The sequence below is a fragment of the Phascolarctos cinereus genome, unplaced genomic scaffold (assembly GCF_003287225.1).
Source record: "Phascolarctos cinereus isolate Bilbo 61053 unplaced genomic scaffold, phaCin_HiC Scaffold_9;HRSCAF=440, whole genome shotgun sequence".
NCBI lineage: Eukaryota > Metazoa > Chordata > Mammalia > Diprotodontia > Phascolarctidae > Phascolarctos > Phascolarctos cinereus.
Window position 1 is genome coordinate 214,939,104 of NW_027556402.1, and position 14,605 is coordinate 214,953,708.

General features: G+C 40.7%; 1 protein-coding gene across 3 annotated transcripts in view; it reads right to left on the reverse strand.

Annotated features, from left to right (window-relative positions):
• GALNT18 (polypeptide N-acetylgalactosaminyltransferase 18) overlaps window positions 1–14,605 on the reverse strand; it is a 449,323-nt gene that overhangs the window by 132,738 nt on the left and 301,980 nt on the right. For all 3 annotated transcript variants that reach the window (XM_021001955.2, XM_021001956.2, XM_021001953.2), the window contains exons 4-6: window positions 12,439–12,622; window positions 7,774–7,971; window positions 1,285–1,399 (exon numbers count right to left, since the gene is read on the reverse strand). In XM_021001955.2, the coding sequence (XP_020857614.1) occupies window positions 1,285–1,399; window positions 7,774–7,971; window positions 12,439–12,622 (497 nt within the window). The remainder of the gene's footprint in view (window positions 1–1,284; window positions 1,400–7,773; window positions 7,972–12,438; window positions 12,623–14,605) is intronic.

The following is a 14,605-nucleotide window of genomic DNA, read 5'->3' on the forward strand; positions in this document are numbered from 1 at the left end:
ATATGTGTAGGAGGAAGGGAGGAAAAGGGGCTGAAGGTTTATTGACATTGGTGTAGGTAAAATGTTATTGCATGTGAGGAATTTATATTTTTCGGAGTGCTTTCATTATCACATTCAAACCTCACAGTAATGCTATGGGGCACTATTATGAGCATTGGACATGTGAAGAAATTGAGGTTCAGTGAAATTAGAGTTAAATCATCTGAGGAAGTAGTTTCAGGTGATTCAAAGACTCAACGACTAGCTGGGCTCAAAGGGTCCTTTGTGATCACCTAGTCAGTTTCAGACGGGGGAAACTGCCACTGGGCTGCAGCTTTTACCACTCTCAGTGTGGGTAGGCTGGAGACCACAGAACAGGACAGAGAAGCCAAAACATCCCCCTTTTGTTAGGTCCATTGTCAGCTGGTTCTTGGGCAGTGTGAGTAAGGACCATCCATCCTCTCTGCTGCTGTTATAATCACACTTTATCTCTGACAAGAAGGAAAGAAGGAATTTGAAGAGTCAAGAAGGAAAGGAATCCTATGTTTTCATAACACCTTTAAACCCCAAGCACTGAATTATCTTCAGATATTTTACCATGCACATAGAGAATTGCATATTGGCCCATAGACCAGAATAGCTTTATATTCAAGGAACTGAAAAGCCACACAACTCTAGCTTATCATGATTGACTCACACGCCTGATGGTAGCAGAGTTCACAAATCTAATTCCCTGATACAAACCCAGTCATTTCTACCCATTTTACATAGGCAACAGGAGGCACCTCCTGCCTGTACCACCAATCCCTGGCAGCCACTTCAATAGGACAATATTATGTTTGGGGGTGAGCATTTTATCTAGGAGCAGAGATGGAATGAGATACCAAGGCTGGCAAATGGTGAATAAATGACCAGGGCTGAGAGAGCAGGGGAAATGAAGGTGATTATGCAGGCACCATACTCTATGAATATATTAGCTCCCCAATAATCCTGTGCATTCCAGCTGCCTCCAAAGCAATTTCCCTTCGTTTAAATGAGTCCAGGTGTTGGGAGGATCTTTCCTTGCTCAGCTTTGCATGGGCTGCTGCTACTGCAACCCTCTATTAAGAATGGGCAATTAGATTATGCCATCTATTGGCATGAGCTGCCCACAAACACCTCCTGCACCTGCTAGGCTCCAGCAATCCTGGGTGAGACTTTGATGGTCCTTCATATTCAGTCTTTCTGCCCACAGGACAGTTCTGCACCATTTCTCCATTTGCCCACGTTCTCTCTTAAGTCCTTACTCCCTAGAAACCAACTCACCCTGATCCCCAGCTCCACATTTTCTCCTCCATAGACCTCCATTCCTTCATCCAATAAGCCGATCTCCTGGAAATATTGCCTGTCCACAATAAAGCAGCCAATGAGGGCTGGGCTCCTGTAGGCAGGACAGAGATGGAAACAGTTATCAGAGGTTGCCCTTCATGGATTCCTGTGGATTAGAGTGTTGCAAGGGCCCCCTGGAGGTATGGTCATCTGCTGTGATGGCTTCCACCTGCCGAGCCCTAGATAATCTACTGGGCAGCCCACTCCTGCCAAGCCCTCTTTCATCAACATAAAGAAGGCGCCTCGATACTTAAGAAGAGGGCAGACAGTACCTGCCTGGGGATCTCTGGCTATGACATTGTACCAACCTGCCAGCTTCCTCTAGGGCCTGCAGTGATGTTCCATGGTTCCTAATGTGAGCCACATTTCTTTCCTGTTTCATTGTATGACCAGAATTCTTAACTCTCAGCCCATCCTTGTACACTTGGGGTCTTTTTATACCCATGCCTTCTGCCAGGCTTGGGCTTCTGAGTTTCAACCCTATCTCCCTAATTAGACTCCCAATTTCATCAACGGCCCTCAGTTTTCCCTAATGCTAAGAGATATAGAATCAACATCTTGGAGTTGGAAGAGCCTTCAGAAGCTCTAGAAACAGCTTAGTATAGTGGAAAGACCATTAGATCTGAAGCCAAGCAGCGTGTGTTCAAATCTGCCTCTGACACTTACCAGTTTTGTAACCATGAGAAAATAATTTCACCTCTGTGCCTAAATTTTGTTATCTATAAACATGGATAACTTTCCCACTATTATGATGCAAATAATTTGTAAATCTTAAAGAATCATATAACAATAATAATAGCATTTATATGGCAGCTTAAGGTTTACAAAGCACTCTGAGTATTATCTTGATCCTTACCAAAACCCTGAGGCAAATACTTTTATTATCCTCATTTATGGATGAGGAAAGTGAGGTTGAGAGAAGTTATGCCCAGAGTCACACAGAGTCCTCCTGAGGGAGCATTTGAATTCAGGTCTTCCTGACTCCAAGGCTAGTGCTCTAGACTAGAAATCCTCTCTACAATGTAGGACTTGAAAATTCACTGGCCATTGACCTTGGCTTTGCTCTCAAAATTCAAAGTAACAGCTCTACTAATGCTCCAGATATGGCCCAGCTTCTATGGCTTTCCAGCTGTTACTTTTGGCGCCGTTGTACACTATGCCTTAGTCCTCCCAGACTGCCCTACTCTAGAGTCACTCCCTACCTGATGCTGACAACACAAAATCCGGCCAAATTCTGCTTTGACGTGAATAATGTAGACATCGTTTCTGCTTAGCTTCAGGTTATGTTTCTAGATTGTATTTTCACAGGAAGGTACCATTTCCATTGGGGCAGGGTCACTAGGTTGGCAGATCAGGAAATGCCATAGGCATGATACATCTTTATTCAGAAAAGCATTTGACAAACTCTCCCATGATAGTCTGGTGGATTGAGTGGCAGTATAGTGAGGTAGAGTACGAACTGGGGGAACATTAAAATTTTCATTAGTAGCAAGGTAGCATGGTAAAATTATAAAGACCTAGGTCCTAGTCTTCTCTCTGTTACTAACTCACATCCTTGGGTAAATAACCTCTCCTCTTTGGACATCAGTTTCCTCTGCTATAAAATGAACAAGATAGTCCCTTCTAGCCCTAACATTCTATGATCTTAATCCTGAATCATCTCTTTCTCTCCAACCTGGAGGCTGTCTTTAGTCAAGTTCTGTTTGACTCTGTCCTTGGTACTGATCGTTCAACATTTTAAAGAGTTACTTGGATATGACATACTTAACAAATTCACAGCTGACACAAAATTGGGAGGGAGAGTTCATACCACAGATGAAACTATCAAGATTCAAAATCATTTTGACAGGCTGGAACATTGAAATGAAGGCAAAAAAGATGAACCTTAGTAAGAGTGAATGTCATCCTACATTTGTCACCCTCCTCCATCACACACACAAACATACACACACATCAAACAAATGACAAGCTGTGTATGTAACTGTGTAAGTAAAGGAATGGAAAATATGTCCTAAAAGCAGTTCTTATAAAAGATCTGCGGAGTTTATCTGATCACAAGTTTAATATGAACCAACAGTGCCAATATGGCCACTTTAAAAGTTAACACAACCTAAGACTGAACTAAGAGAAATAGAGTGATTAAATCATGGAAAATAACAGTCCTCCATCACAATCCTATACAACAACTACTGGTCAGTATCTTCAGATATCAGAAGGACTAGTATGTTAGAAGAGAAATGACACTTGTTCTGTTTAGGAGCAGAACCACAGGCAATGGTTAGAAACTAGGAAACAAATTTTGGCCCAATATAAGAAAGAACTTTCTAATGGAATTCAATAAACATTTATTAAGCATCTTTTACAAATAAGCACAGTGCTAGATAATGAGGATACAGAGATGAAAACTGGAATGACTTGCTTGGTTCATTAGATGGCAAATCCTTTGAAGGTAGGGACTGATTTTTCTTTTATTGGTAAGCTGAGCACATTGCATAGTATCTGGCACACAGTAAGCATTTAATAAATGCTTATTGACTGATTGTCTGAACTGCTCAGTTTTGAGGAATGGTGGCCATTGATTGGCTACCTCAGTAGACTCTTGTCTGAGATCATATCTCTGCCTCTATCATAAAGGAAGAATTATTAGAGGGAAGAACAGCCTCCTCTCATCTACCTTGAGAAGGTTCCTTGTTGGGTTTAAAGGTCTTGTTGGGTAATAGGCTTCACACACAGAGGGGGCAGTCAGAATAAATGGAGAGCAAATAGTTGCATCGAAGTATTTTATCACATTCTCCCACTTAATCATGTTGATAATTGTGATAAGCCAGTGATAATCATAGATGAAGTGTACCCCTGGGAAAAGAATCATTAATGATCCCCTCCTCTGAGGCAAGAGAGCCCCAAGAGGATATGACAGCAAAACAAAATTATGTTCCTCCCCAAAGCATACTGCAGAACTAGTACTTGTTCTGCTGTCTTTTAGCAATTTCCTACAAACACACAATAAAGAAAAATGTCCTCTTTGTCATTGTGCCCATGTAGGGGACCCTGGACACAATGGGGTGCTAATTAAAGAGGGCAGGGTGTTAGCAAAGAGCTGGTAGAAACACCCAGTGTTTCTCTGTAGTAGGATGATCCAGCTGGGAAGAAATGAAGGCTTCTGCCTTTGAGAGATCATAAGCTTGCTAAAATGGTTCCAAGTCATTCTACTGAACAATGCTATGTGTTTCTGGCTCTTGCCTGGTGTTTTATCAATCTGTGGATAGGGATTTGATGGGAGAAGGAGGAAAACAAGAGAAGAAAGTATTAGTCACATACCAATGTTCCTGAAATTCAATGAGGAGATGGTATTATTGGGCTTCCCCTGGCCCAGGGGACATGCTGCTGGAAGATTTCTCAGGAAAAAGGTGGCAGTGTTGATTTTGGAAATGGCTGAACAAATTATGGCATATGAATGTGAGGGAATATTGCTGTGCCATAACATGACAAATAAGAACAATTCAAAAAAGCTCAGGAAATCTTGGATCAACCGATGAAGAACTAAGCAAGCAGAAGAAGTAGGGGAGGAATATTCATGAGGACCACAATGATGTGGAGGAAAACAACAATGCAAGTCTTTGGAACACTGATGATTTCAGAGACCTGTTTAGCAATGCCTGATCTCTCTTGTCTAATGAGAGGTCTTGAACTACAAATGCAGAATGAGGTATAGAAAATTAGATATGGATAATAGGCTGATTTATTTTGCTTAACCTACCTCTTTGTTGTTGTTTTAGGCAGCTAAGTGACGCCATAGGGCACACAGCGCCAGGCCTGAAGTCAAGAAGTATCATCTTCCTGAGTTCCAATCTGGCCTCAGACATTTACTAGCTGTGTGACCTTGGGCAAGTCACTTAACCCTATTTGCCTATTTCTTCATTCTGTAAAATGAGCCGGAGAAGCACATGGCAGACCATTCCAGTATCTTTGCCACAAAAACCTCAAATGGGGTCATGAAGAGGCAGACACTACTGAAGAATAACTAAACCACTGAATCTCTTTGTTATAAGGGATGGATAAACTGAATAAGGGGGAATAACAGGGAAGTGGCAATGATATTTTAAGAAGCATTAATAAGCATATTTTTTGCCAGCTTCCAAGGTTTATATCAGCTGTGAGAATTGATTATATCTGAGTGAAAGGCTCTCCTCTATCTTGGATCTTGTCTACTGAAAGTGAACTGATGATCATGGTGGTCTTGCTTGGATGGCATTACTTCCATCTCAACTCTAGCTGCTGCCGGTCTTTGACGAAATGAGTTGCCTTACTTAACCCAATCCCATTCAGTTATATTCTACCAGTATTTATGAAGCACCTACTATGTACCACATAGTATTCCAGACACTGAAAATGCAAAGATAAAAAGAAGCCATTCCTACCATCAAGAAACTTCCATTCTACTTCGGCATTCCAACATGTGCACAGCCACGTACATTTTAGGCAATATGAGAGTTAGATACTTGATCTACAGCTTCATTGTTACAGGATTAAGAAATTCCTTCTACCAAGACATGTTGGCACCATCTTTGCAACTCAGAGCCTTAGAGAGCTGCCCAGAGTACTAAGAAGTTAATAATAACTAATAATAACAAGGACTTATATGACATCTAAAGGTTTGCATTGGACTTTCCAAATATTGTCCCATTTTTTTCCTCACAACCACCCTCCCTGATAGATAGATACTACTATTATCTCTATTTTATAGATAAGGAAATTTAGGTTAAATGACTTGTCTGAAGTCACACAGCTAGTAAGTGTATGACGGCAGTTTGGGACCCAGGTCTTCCAGATTCCTGGCCCATTGTGACATATTGTTCCATCAAGCTGCCTAAGTGACTTCGTCAAGGCTACATAGCCAGCGTGTGACAGAAGTAAAAACTGAATCAGAGTCTTTTGGCTTATTTTGTGTTTACTGTGTATATATATATTATATTTACTTATCTATGCATATTTTATCTCCTTTCAGCAGAATGTATGCTCCTTGAGGGAAGGAACTATTGCATTTGTGGCTTTATATCTCCAGCAGCTAACATAGTGTCATAAAATGTGTGTGTGTGTGTGTCTGTGTGTGTGTGTGTGTGTGTGTGTGTGTGTGTGTGTGTGAGAGAGAGAGAGAGAGAGAGAGAGAGAGAGAGAGAGAGAGAGAGAGAGAGAGAGAGAGAGAGGGAGAGAACACACATACTACAGCTGATCAAATAGTCAGCCTGGAATTGGAAAGACCTGAGTTTAAATCCCATTCCAATCACTTAGTAGCTGTGTAACCCTGGCCAAGTCACTTAATGCCTCTGAGCCTCAGTTTCCTCATGTGTAAAATGGGAATAATAGTAGTAGAGGCACTTACTTTATAAGGTGGTTGTGATATTCAGTTGAGAAAACATATGTGAAATCCTTCGAAGACCTTAAAGCACTATATAAATGTCAGTTATTATCAGTGCACATTTTAGATGTTTTTCAGTGTCTGACACTTTGTGATCCCTTTTGGGATTTTCTTGGCAAGAATACTGGAGTGGTTTGCCATTTCCTTCTCCAGTTTTACAGATGAGGAAACTGAGGCTAACAGGATTAAGTGACTTGCCCAGGGTTACACAGCTAATGAGTGTCTGAGGCTGGAATTAAACTCAGGTCTTCCTGACCCCAGGCCTAGTGCTCTATCTGCTGCCCATTATTGCATGTGGTAGGTATTTAAGAAATGTTTGGTGAATCAAATTGAATAATAATATAGAATTTTATGTTACAAAGGACTTTATGTACTTTAAATTATTTGCTCCTCACACCAATGCTGGGTGGGGCAGAGGTAGAATAAGCATTGTTATTCTCATTTTCTAGATGAAAAAATTGAGGATCTCAAAGGGGAATTGACTTGCCTAAAGCCACATATGAGGTATTAGTGACAAGGAGTCCGGGACCTTTTCCATTATGCCTCTTAGGAATTGCTCATTACAACATTTTCAAAAAATATTCTGTTCAGTCATCAGACCACAACATAGCATGGTGATAATAACATGACCCCTATTAACAAAGAACATAGTAACTGTCTTGTAGAGCTTAATTTTTTTAATGGGTTTTGACTCATAAGAAGCTAAGTCTACCCAATCCAATATTGTATTTTCCAGTTGATGACACAAAAGATAGCAACGGCAGAGATGATTTGGGCCTTGAAAGGTAGTTGGAAGCCCCATTTTCTGTTGGTGAAATTTCAGTTGCTTTACTCTGGGGAAAGCCACAAGGTCCTGGCCCAACTGAGAGGAATTGATGGTGAGAGCAGATAAGCAGGTGGTGGGAGGGGATAGATTTGGGCCAGTGGCCAAATGCCCTCCAGGGGTGGATGGAAACAGATAACCTGCTTGTACATCAGAAGGGTGAGAGTGCATCAGCCTGGGCACATACCTTATTGGAGCAGTTGAATTCTCCAACTTCCACCAGGACTTGGGAGGATTTAAATAGCGACACCACAGCTCCCAGTCAAAGCCTTGTGCAGCCAGGGGATATTCTTCAATCTCAAAATTATCATATTTGATATTGTCGAAGGATGGAGAAATGATCCGCTTCCGGTTTTCTTTTATCCTGGTGAGCACAGGTTCTGCCCTGAGGGGGAAGAAGGCAGAGAGATAGCTACTGCTGCAGAGATAGACCCAGAAAAAGTGGGAAAAGTTTCCAGAATAATAATATTCTTCCTCACCCTTGAACAGGGTAGGTAGAATGGAACCCTGGAACCATCATAAAAACAAGCTTAGAAATTCCCTTGGAAGCAAGGGGAAGGAATTTTACAGAATTATGAGTTCGATGGGTGTCAGAGGTCATCTAGGCCAAGACCCAGCCTAAGCATCAACCTCCTCTACTGTCATCTGGACAAATACTCATCTAAGATTTGCTCGAAGACCCCTCAATCCCAAAACAACTCATTTTACTCTAGGGTAACTCTAATTGTTAGGAAATTTATCCTCATACGGAACTAAAATTTACCTTTTTGTACTATTACAGTAATGATTACTATTTGGGCCCAATATACAGCCAGTTCCAAATCTACCTCTCTATATCATCTAGCCCACATCTTTCCAATTTGCCACGTGTATAGTATGAAGGACTTTGTCAAATACTTTACGAATGTTCATATTTATCGTATGTATGGCATTCCCCTGATCTATCAGTCTAGTAACTTCTTCAAAAGAAGGTTATGCCAGGTTAGTCTGCCATAACCAGTTCTTGATGAAACCATGTTGCTGGTTAGTGACCACTACTTTTCTTTCTATATGTTTAAAATCATCCCTTTATAAGGGAACAAAGTCAACCTCACTGGCCCAGATCCTATAGATTCTAAATTATTCTCTTTCTTTTTCTTTATTTTGATTTATCAACAATCAATTATTCTCTTTCTTAAAAATTAGAACAATATCTCCATTTCCACTCATGTTTTAATGTATTTTAAAATGTATTTTAATGATCTATGAAAAAGATACAAAACTTCATTTTTAACAATTACGTGGAAGTTCCCTTCGCCCTGGCAAGTTCCCTAAAGCAAGGCCAAAGGCCAGGGTGTTAGAATATTTTAGAATTCTTCCTACATGCTGCCCAAAGCCAACCAGTCCAGGGGCACTTCTCTTTTTCTACCTTCTTCCAAATAAAATCAGAATAAGAATTGTTCTCAAGAAGGGAAAAAGAAAACTTTAGCTTTCATGGGAATGACTAAATTTTAACTTCGGTCTTCTATAAATTCATAGTACATTACTGAGGGAGCTTTGTTGTTCAGTTGTTTTTACTCATGTGTTACTCTCTGGGACCCCATCTGGGGTTTTCTTGGCAGAGATACTGGGGTGGTTTGCCATTTCCTCCTCCAGCTCATTTTTACAGAGAAGGAAACTGAGGGAAACAGGATTAAGTGACTTGCCCAGGGTCACACAGCTAGTAAGTGTCTAGGGCCAGATTTGAACTCAGAAAGATGACTCCAGGCCCCCTACTCTATCCACTATGCCATCTAGCTGCCCCACTGAGGGAAGCGAAACATTTAAATCAAGTGTGACTGTATATTGTCATCCTGGCGGAAGACATTGGGACCCAGAAAATTTTTTTTTTCAATTGTCACTGTGTGATATTCATAGAATCACCAAATCTTAGAGCCAGAAAGGAAGACAGAAGTCATCTATCCCTACCCATACCTGCTTATGAATCTCCTCTGTTACCTCCTTGGCAAGTAATCATACAAATTACTCATTGAATACCTTCAGTGATAGAAAAACACCGCCTTCTAAGGCAATCCGTTCCATTTTTGAAGAGCTCTCATTGTTAAGAAGTTCTTCTTTAAAAATCCAATCTGACAACAAGTGTGTTTTTCTAAAAATGCTCCAATTCACTATTGATTAGAGAAATGCAAATTAAAGCAACTCTGAGGTTCCACTTCACACTCATGAGATGGGCAAAGATGACGAAAAATGTAAATGGAAAATGTTGGAGAGACTGAGGGAAAGTAGGCACATCAACTGGCCCTGGGGTTGGCTCAACCATTCCGGGAAGCAATTTGAAACCACACATATGTTTGGACCCAGCAATAACAAGAAATTCCTCCTTATCTGAACCAAAGTATGCTTGCTAGAGTTCACAGGATTGTAGGGCTATAGATTTAGAGCTGGAAGGAAAATCATAGATCTTCTAGTCTGTCATTTTACAGGTGTAAAAACTGAAGCAGAGAGAGAGAGAGAGAGAGAGAGAAGAAACGACTTGGCCAAAATAACACATATGTGAAGTGACAGAGTTGAGATTCAAATCTAGGACCTCTGGCTCCACATCATATCACAGTACCACTCCCACTTGGTCTTTGCTCTCCTTTGTTTTGGATCTAAACAAAATATTTGAAGACAATAATCTGTCCTGACTATGTGTTCTCTTCTCTATGCTTGCGCTCTCTCTCGCTCTCTCTCTCTCTCTCTCTCTCTCTCTCTCTCTCTCTCTCTCTCTCTCTCTCTCTTTCTCTGTCTCTCTCCCCTTCCTCTCTCTTCTCTCTCCCTCTCCTCCCTCCCTCCCTTTCTCTCTTTCTCTCCCTCTCTCTGTTTGTCTGTCTCCCTCATTTGTTTTATCATCTCTAGCTCCTTTAACCCTCAAGACATAGGTTTGGAAGAGAAGTAAACAGCCTCAAAGAAGAATAAGATTTGGGGGCCCATCAATGGCCGCTTCAAGATACCTGTTGACTCATAATGATTAATGTATTTCTGGAGAGGGCCTCTGCTCATTAGCATTAGATTTTCTGAATAATTGTTTATTCAAATCAGTTTTAAACAATCTAATTCCCTCTCCTATCCCAACCATAAATTCAATGAAAATGGTTTGTAAGTGGCTGAAAATGCCAAGCAGGAACTTTAATCATAAAAAACTGTTAGCTACAATCTTAATTTCCCATGAGTCATGGGAAAACAAGCCCAAGTCTAGTCTGTAACACAAAAGGGACCTACTTTGCTTTTTGTTTCTTCCTGTTTCTTGAGTGGTCTAACAGAAAGAACCCTGAATGTGAAATCAGAAGTGGGTTCAAGTTTAGGTTTCATTAAGTACTTAACTATGTGGTCTTGGATAAGTCATTCTCTCTTTCCAAGTCTCAGTTTACTCATTCATAAAATGGGGATAATTTTCACTACCCACTTCATAGGCGTGTTGAAGAATTAACTTCATAAGTGAAGTCTCTGCTTGACATTTCCAGGACGTAGCTTGTGGTATGGTGGATAGAAGTCAGGAAGACTTGAGTTCAAATCCAGCCTTAGACACTTTCTAACTGTGTGACCCTGGAGTAAGTCACTTAATCTCTGTCTGTTTCAGTCTATAACATGAAAATACTAATAATACTTACCTCCCAGGATTGTTGTGGTATTTGTTACAATAAGAAAGTGCTCAGTACAGTGCTTGACACATAGTAGATACTGTATAAGTGCCTTTATAATTGTGAACTGCTATATTTATACTAATGGTAATAACAGGGGCAGCTAGGTGGTGCAGTTGATAAAGCACTGGCCCTAGAGTCAGGAGGACCCAAGGTCAAATCCAGCCTCAGACACTTGACATTTACTAGCTGTGTGACCCTGGGCAAGTCACTTGACCATAACTGCTTTGCCAAAAAAAAAAAATTAAAAATGGCAATAATAGTTGACATTTATATGGCACTGTAAAGTTTATAAAATTATATATGTACATATGTATGTATAGATGTACATATGTATGTTTATAAAATTATATATGTGTATATGTATGTATAGATGTACATATGTATGTATGTATGTATGTATATTTCTCTTAAACTTAACCATAGCCCTGTGATGCAAGGATAATGGGCATGATCATTTCAGTTTTATAGATGAGGAAACTGAAGCTCAGAGAGTGGAAGTGACTTTGTCCAAAGTCACATGGCTAGTAAGTAGCTGTGGCAGAATTTGAACCCAGGTTTTCCTGATTCCAAATCTAGCATGCTATCAACATCATCATCATCCTAGGCTTATAGATTTGTAGCTTTAGAGCTGAAAGGGCCCTTAGAAGACATGTGCAGTCATCCAATGCCCTTGTTTTACAGGTGAGGAAACCAAGGTCCAGAAGTGAAGTTATTTGCCCATGGTCTTACTCCATAGGTAGTAAGTTGCACGAATGAGATTTGAACCTAGGTCCGGAATCCAGTCCTCCTTCCACCGTATTACTCTGCCTCCTATTAATATTAACTTTTCATTTGATGCCATGCAGATAGTAAGAAACCCCAGATTTAGAAGATTCAGTGTTTATCTGAAATGTTTTCTGCAAAGGCATAGCTCACAACCTGATAAAACCTAGGTGTTTTACCCATCCCAGCAAATGTAGTCCTTTCTCTGTCAACAGAGGATCTCTGCACAACCAGGCATTCACATTGTCCATGAGCAATCATGCCATCACTACTTAACTACTTTACTGGATAAGCCAAGGGACCATCTCCAGCTCATGCTCCCCAAAATGGGAGGAAAGGGTTGGGGCAGATCAGAATTCAAGCCAATGGTGCCTCCAAGACCCTTTCACAGAAAGCCCGAGAGAGATGATAAAAGTCTCGGCACCTACCAGCCAACATTGAACTCCACATGGGCATCAAAGAGAGCGACTACTGGAGCTGTGGCTGCTCGCCAGCCACTTACGCGGGAACGGATCAGCCCTTCTTGCTTGTTATGGCGGACGACCTTAATGAAGCCCGGCTTGTGAGCATTCACCTTGTCCACGTAGTCTTTCAGCTTCTCCTTGAGTTCTTCTGTTGCAAAGGAAATGAATGGGATGTCAGAAAGAGGAAGTGGGAAAGGGGAAGAGTTCCCCCAAATCTCCAATTGAACACAAAAGATCCCTGCGAGTAGGATGGGCGCAGGAAACATGAAGCAAACACGTCAGCCATGATCATGTATATGATCCTATACTTTCACAGATGAGAACTAAGCTGATAAATAAGTAACTAGTGGTGGGTATCCCTGGGTAATTGCCCCAAAGGGGCCAATTGGCTGGAACAATTTATCCCCTTCTGTCTACCTCTCATACTCCAATCCTCTGATGATTTTAAAAAAAAATCTAAATTGCCTTAATGAAGACCTACTCTGATAACCTATCAAAAATAGGATCTCATTTTGGGCCCAATCAAAGAGACAAGTGAGGGAAACCTGGGGCCAAAGTCTGAAGAAGTAGGTGGGTGGTATCATAAGGCACTCCTCCCTTGTTAGGGGATGGTGGTGTTAGAGTCCCTGCTCGAGTGCTTCTGACTACAGCAACCTATCCAGCCTCATGTTGTGCTTCATTACATGAAAAAAGGATTTTGTGTTCACACCCTATCACGCGTGTAGGGAAGGATGGGGGCAAGCAGGTGAACACCCAAGTAAAGAGAAAAATAATTTATTAAGCACTATGTGCTAGACATTGTGCTAATGTCTGGGAATACAAACAAGACAGGCCATATCCTCAAGGAACAGTGCATAAAGGAAAGCTGGAAAATGGATGTGAGAGGAGGAATATATGAACAACTGGGACTGTCAGTTTCTCCTGATTTATCATGGGTTGGCTTGATTATGAAGCATGTGAAAATTCATCCTAACACCCTAAAACTTGACATAAACAGATTATTATTATTGTACCAACATAGCCAAATGCTTTTCACCCATATGGTGACCACAAGAATAGTCCCAGACCTATTTTATCATTCATTCATTCATTCATACATTGATTTAATCAACCAAGCAACAATCAAACACTGAACAAGTGCCTACTCTGTGTAGAGTGCTTTCCTAGGTACTGATATACATGTATGTATATATACACACATGTATGTATATATGTATATATGTATATATATGTATATAAATAAATATGTATAAATATTTAAATATATATATAAGGCCCAGCACAATGCACATTCTTACGTGAAAAGTCCAACGGAAGTGCATAAGAAACTGTTAATGAGAGGTCTAAAAAAGGAAGATTGGTAATATTTTATCACTTCAAAGGTTTTTTATTTGTATATTTGCTTTTGGGTGGGTTTGAAGGGCAAGACCCACAAGAGATGGGGACAAAGAGTAAGAGAGAAAAAGGCTGTCTCTACAAGAAATGGTCCCAAGGCATGGACTGACCCATCCAGAAAGTGGGTAGGGATGATGAGTCCATATAGTCAGGGTCTTTGGGCTAGTCAGCTCTGTTGGCATGGAGTAGAGTATCCGATTACCAAACATAGGCTTGAGGTGCAATCCCCACATGGTGTACTTAATTCTGCAGGATGCCACAGTCTGATTATCAACCACAGACTGAATCTCTGACTCCAGCCAATTTCTTCTCAAATATAACACAAGATTACCCAGATACAAGAGTATAGGTAGATCAGACCAAACCCTCCCCCATTCCTAGAAAATAAAACAGCTCCCAACATCTGTCTGATTGATAGTGGGTAAAAATATTAGCCAACCAAAAGGAAGTTGAAGTGAAGACTTTAATTTGGGGGGTGCCTTTGCTACACCTCAATTTAATGTCTTCCCTGCTGGTAGTGTTTATATTGCTAAAGAAATGTCAGGATCAGGGCATATTAGAGGTAAAAGGACCTCAGAGAAGATCCAGCCCAACCTCTACTTAAGGCATTGGTCTATAATGTCTTTTGTTACAATATCCTTTAATTAAAAGACATTAGATAGTTGAATTAAAATACATATCTTTGTTGTTCAGTTGTTTTTCAGTAGTGTCTGACTCTTCACGATCTTATTTGTGG